The sequence below is a fragment of the Acartia tonsa genome, chromosome 15, assembly GCF_053477335.1.
Source record: "Acartia tonsa isolate MP-2025a chromosome 15, ASM5347733v1, whole genome shotgun sequence".
NCBI lineage: Eukaryota > Metazoa > Arthropoda > Copepoda > Calanoida > Acartiidae > Acartia > Acartia tonsa.
In genome coordinates, this window is record NC_137274.1 from 26,545,196 (window position 1) to 26,551,195 (window position 6,000).

Here is a 6,000-nt window from a genome sequence, read left to right on the forward strand (position 1 = left end):
CTTCAACTTTCCTTCTAAATAATCTACACAACTTTAGAACACATTTGCATTACCCAAAGTTTGATATTATCAGCAGATGTTTGTTTCTGTTGGTGGTTTTTATTGAGAACAACCTCCTGTGTATTCTACCATTTATATTCCCCAATCTCTTCCCCAACATATCAGAACACTCTTTTGGAATCATTGTAGCTGTAGTTAACTGTCTATGGATAATCAGTATAATTACGGAGGTAATCAAAAAAGCCTTTATTTTAACCCTTACAGATCGAGGGGGGGGGGTAAATTACCCCCCCCCCCCTCTTTGGCCAATGGGGTGGTGGTTTGCCAAATTACATAAGTTAGTTACACAATTCTTTAATGTTTAGGCCCTGAGAGGCCATTTGATTGTTACCATTTTTTAATCTTTTCATGCCTAACCGGCCGGGAATGATTAGCTCTTGCTCAACATCACTAGATCAAAACTGATCATCATTGGTAAGGTGAATATTCAAATCATTGTCCAAAGCAGACCATAAATAAAGACATTGAAAGTTTTACCTTCTTCTGAGAAATGGAGAAAATGCCTTGGTCCATAAAAACTTACTATCAGGCACATTTATGATTATTAAATAGGGTCTTGCAATCAATCCCCATAATTATTAATATTAAACACTTTACTTATTAAGTTGATATTCTACAAATATTTCCACATATGGAACACAATCTTGGGAGTTCAGAGACTAGAAGAAGGAAAATATACCTTTCACACCAGGTAATATAGATGCTTCTCTTCTTACTCCCCCAATATCCTAACTAAAGTAAGATTAAGCTGAAGTAGTCAAACCTGTTTACAACAATAAATGCTATTTCAGTTCTTTAAAGAGATGATTACTTGTAAAGGGTAACACTAATATTTTTAAATCCTAGATTTATGAGATGGTGGTTATCTTCTTCTCCAATAAAAACCTGCTATTTAGTTTATATAACTCAGTATCATTATTTTCTTAAGATGGTTGTGTAAAGAGCATGTACAGAAAATCACATGGAGTTTCCCTTGCAATTTTTCAACAGAGGATTTTAAAGGTATGGCAATAAAATGAACATTTTACTTCTTGATCCTGAGTCATTGTTTTTTATTGGAAACTGGTAGAATGTCAAATACTGGAAAACTTATGATTATAGTTGAGCAATATTTCTTAGTTGTTGTTGAAAATCACAGCTTTAAATCCTATGAATCAAAACTATTTATGTTTGACAATACGAAAATATTTTTCATTAAGGAATTGAGAATCCATTTGATGAAGATGGCAAAGAAACTGAAGAGACTGAGTTTTGGAATAGGGAGCCAGGAAATTTCATTATCTCTGAGGTAATTATAATATATAAATATCATTTAAACTTGTTTGTCTTGTATTTGAAATGATTAGTTGAAGTACTTAAGAGTTTATTTTAATTAAGCTTGTCTGCAAACAAATTGTTTTAAAGATCAGAAACAGACACTATTCATACTTTAAAGTTTTTTTTTAATACAATCTTGGCCCAACAAAGTATGTATATTCACTTAAAAAGGAAAGTCTATCATAACAGGGTAGTGAGATTTTAAGCTGAAGTTGGAATACTTTTTTGATTAGTAACCAAAAGCAAGCTTGCTAGCTATCAAATGGCATAATGATGTTCAAAAAAAAGTATTCAACCAGCACTAAAGACTAATTTGATTTCATCGTATTTCAATTTTGTATCAGGTTGTATCAGAGCATGATATTACACCAACAGAAGTGGAAATGATTCAATTAGAGGCATTTGGGATTGATCAGGTTATATCACAGTTTAACAACAGAAGTTGGTCTGAATGTATTCAATTCTTTATTACCATTAATTTTTCTCAATAGTAGGAAATCTATTATGCATTGCATAGTTTTTGTATAGTTTCTCTCCCCCAAAAATAGTTATAAACATCTCTAGACCTGTAAGAAGCTTCATCACAAAGGAGTATCATATATGTTTAGCCAATAACAAGATCTTCCACTACACACAGACATACAGACATCCTGTTACTTTTATATAAGGATTATATATGATTGATATATTAGAGTGAAACTGTAGCAAACAGTGGTATGGATGATAATGACCTTCTCTTGAGAGGCATTATTCAGGTTGATAACATTTTTAGTAATGCTTTAGAACAAATTTTGTTTCAGCAATGGGAATATGATTTATTTGGCTGTTATATGAAATGGAAAAATTATTTTTTTGGAAAAAAAATCTAAAACAATTCTAACCATAATCTAAAAAATCTTTAATCAATATGCATCATTTAAATTTAATAGATCATCTATATTAGAAATATTATCTGCTCTGTAATTGGGTCTCCAAATGTATGTTATATTTACGTTATTCTAACATATTCTCGATAAAATTTTATATTATCTTAGGTGAATGCAGAAGTTCATGAAGAAATTCCCAAACTTGATGAAAGTAACCACTCTGTTACTGTTAACAAAACTATCAAGGTTCAAGATGAACAGGTACCAACAAAATTATTACTCAATATTTTATTTATTAAATTATGTTACCAATACACTCTTAATTTTATGTTCTGTTATCTATTATACATCTTAATACTTAATAATATTTCTATTATTATTAGAATGAAAGTGATAGAGATGAAGATAATGATGAAAAAAAGCCTCTCTTACCAAACAACAATCAGGTTTTGAACTATTTTATGTATATGCTTTATAAAATCGGATAAATATAATTTTATAAAACAATATTCAATTTATATACCTTACTATTATTTATATTTTTCTAGACTGCAAGTGGGGGAGATATGGGTGAAAAAGAACCTCTCTTGACATACAAGGTTTCACTATATTTGCTTTTCATTCTCATTTACACTAATAATTTATGCAATTTAGATGTAATTTAAATTGAGTGTTTAATTTTATATGATTTTAGGTAAATGTTGCAGTTGAAATTCATGAAAATACAAATGTTAATTCTAATATTCAAGATGAACAGGTAGGAGGAAAAATATATCAATTAGAGTTCTTTGTATATTTATATTAATATCCTATGATTCTGTCATCTGTTCAAGTATTTATCTACTTTTATTTAATATACATTATTATCAGAATGTGAGGGATGGAAATATGGATGGAAATAAACTATTCTTGTTGGACAACAATCAGGTTTTTGTCTCTTTAATCGTTTTGCTTTTCATATACATTACAACTTTTATATGTTGGGTTAAACTCAAATGTAAGAATAGCTAACTAACCAATAAGTCTACAAGTCTGATTCCCAAAAAGAATTGTCTTACTACGATTTTTATAACTTTACTATTTAAGAATGCAAGTGTCAAATATGGAGGTATGGATGAAAATGATTCTCTCTTGGTTAACAACAATCAGGTTTTAGATTTATGAAATATAATTGCTTTTTAATAAACATTGACACTGCTGAAATTATCTTTATTTTTCTAATACTTAATATTTTTTTTACCAAAAGGAAAAAGTCGAAGATATTGATGAAAATGTACTATTCCTGTTAAATATGCTTTTTCATTGACATGTACACCAAAAATTTAACTTAGATAGATTAAACTGAAATGTTTGGAATTATAAGCAAATAGCCTCTGGTATTATTTAAAAAGTCTGATTCAATATACTTGAATTTCCCAAAAATAATTGTCCCTCCCTACCATTTAATACTTTTACTAAATTAGAATGCAAGTGAGAGAGATGGAGATATGGATAAAAATGAACCTCTCTTGACCAACACCAATCAGGTTTTAGCCTATTTCATTAGTTTTGCTCCTTCATAGCTTTTGATAATTGCCATAGATATTATGGTAGCGGCTACGAATTTCGGCTGCTAGGAGTCCAGAATTATGGAAGTGTAAGCAGACGTGGACAAGTCAGTTTTATAGAAGAGCTTTGCTTCTGGAAGCGAAGATAACTTATAGCTGTAAAAGTAAGGGGGAATACCACAATATCATAAATTATTTTTTTTTAATTTTTTCAAGGTAAATGTCATTGAAGTTGAAACTGTTGAAGAAATAAATATTCAAGTTGATGAACAGGTAGAAACTACTTTCAAGTAGCGAAGCTACTCTATAATTCAAAATGTCTGTCTGTCCGTCTATCTGTTAGTCATGAAGTGGGGAAAACGTGATTTTCTCAGCTCCCATTTAAGAGAGAAGGCTGAAACTTCTCGTCATTATTCCTATTATAATGAAGCACAAAAAAAAAATATCTATGACGGTTGGACTGCTTTTTTGCAGGTTTTTGGCTATCTTTACATCTTAAATTTTCCCCATATATTTGGTGTTTTTGGTCAATAAAGTTTTTATCTTACTGTTATCTAATATTTTTTTTAGATTGCAAGTGGGAGAGATATGGATGAGAATGAACCTCTCTTGACCAACACCAAGCAGGTTTTAGTCTATTTTATTAATTTTGCTCCTTCATGGCCATTGAAACTAATAATTGATAATTACCATTGATTTAATAAATAATTTTTTTTTAATTTTTCAAGGTAAATGTCACTGAAGTTGTTGACAAGAATGTAAATACTCAATATGATGAACAGGTAGAAACTAATTTCTAGTAGCAAAGCAACTCTATAATTCCATATGTCTGTCTGTCCGTCTATATGTTAGTCATGGAGAGGGGGAAACATTATTTTCTCAGCTTCTAGTTAGGATAGAAGGCTGAAATTTCTTTGGACTGCGGTTGGTTGCGGTTGGACTGCTTTGAGGCAGGTTTTTAGCTATTTCACATCATAAATCTTTGGTGTTTTGGATCATTAAAGTTTTTATCTTACTATTATCTAATATTTTTTTTATTTATTATCCAGATTGCAAGTGAGAGAGATGGAGATATGGATGAGAATGATCCTTTCTTGACTGAAACTGAACAGGTTTGTTTCCTGGTGCTTTCACACAAAGTCATACAAAGAACAGAACCCCCCCTCCCTCCCCCTTAATTTTGAAAAAAAATTTGAAAATAATGAAGATTTTTTACTTTGCCTAATCCCTCTGATGGGCACTGACCCTGCAGGAACTTTTCCTGTTTTTTCTAATCCTGTGGGGCTACCCAACCTGACCTAAATCAATCAACAAACAAACAAAAACCTACCCCCCTAAGCACTAGTCGCCGGAAGGAAAAAGCAGTTTTTTGAAACAGGCTCTCTGAGATTATTACAGATTCTGATATATACATATATAGACTAATGAAAAATGCAAAGAACGAAATCAAAAGCGTTCCTTCTTGGGAGAAAATCCGGGAAAAAGATTTTAGCTATTTTTAACCTAAAATTCACATTGGCAAGCCTGCAAAATATATACAGACATTTTAAACATGTCATTGCTCAGCACATAGAAGTTGTAGAAAAATGCTATGCATACCATTAGAAAGCTTATAACCTCTATTTTTCATATTGGTATATTACGTTTTTGTACTATTATTAGTTTTTGAGCTATCCTCTGAAGTATGCACAAGTTTTAAAAATGCAATTTATTCCTTGAATTTTAAGTTTAATACTTGATACACAAACCTTTTAATATTGCTATTACCTAGAGTTATTTAATTATTTGATATAGATATATTTGTATATTTTAGGTACTTTTGGTACTTTCAAGTTTTGCTTAATTAAAAATTGTCTTTGAAATGTGTATACTTTAGTTTTTAGTAAGAATCAAGGAGGGAGGGGGGAAATTTTATACACTTATAGGCAATGAAATTCAGTATAAAATTTGTTTTTGGGCTTGTTGTTTTAGCCATTAACCTGATCATTTTTGTAAAATCTCTTATATGATTAAATATACCAGTAAACCTAATGTTTGGTATTTTCCTTCAAGGGGTTAGTGGGGTAAAACTGCACCCAAAACTACTAAAACTTTAAGTTCTGGGCTTATTTTTAGAGATATCAAGCTGATTTTATTAAAGTATACTTTTTTTTGCATAATTGAGCCAAGTAGCCACTTTTTATTTCATTTTGGCACTTTCCTCCTTGGGG

The 6,000-nt window shown here is 30.6% G+C and overlaps 1 protein-coding gene across 1 annotated transcript; it reads left to right on the forward strand.

Moving 5' to 3' along the window:
- Positions 1-2,059: 2,059 nt before the first annotated feature.
- LOC145307045 (uncharacterized) lies at positions 2,060-5,633 on the forward strand. The gene is made up of 13 exons (XM_080149385.1): positions 2,060-2,132; positions 2,412-2,504; positions 2,627-2,689; positions 2,792-2,842; positions 2,938-3,000; positions 3,114-3,170; positions 3,330-3,392; positions 3,707-3,769; positions 4,007-4,063; positions 4,361-4,417; positions 4,519-4,572; positions 4,840-4,902; positions 5,604-5,633. Exons 1-13 carry the CDS (start codon positions 2,094-2,096, stop codon positions 5,631-5,633), a joined length of 753 nt encoding a protein of 250 aa, XP_080005511.1. The 5' UTR covers positions 2,060-2,093.
- Positions 5,634-6,000: the final 367 nt, after the last annotated feature.

What these genes read in the sequence shown, in the direction of transcription:
- LOC145307045 (XM_080149385.1), top strand. Translation starts at nt 2,094, where the DNA reads ATGGATGATAATGACCTTCTCTTGAGAGGCATTATTCAG. An exon ending in TCTTACCAAACAACAATCAG is followed by an intron (nt 2,690 to 2,791) that starts GTTTTGAACTAT and finishes ATATTTTTCTAG; the next exon opens with ACTGCAAGTGGGGGAGATAT. An exon ending in TCTTGGTTAACAACAATCAG is followed by an intron (nt 3,393 to 3,706) that starts GTTTTAGATTTA and finishes TTACTAAATTAG; the next exon opens with AATGCAAGTGAGAGAGATGG.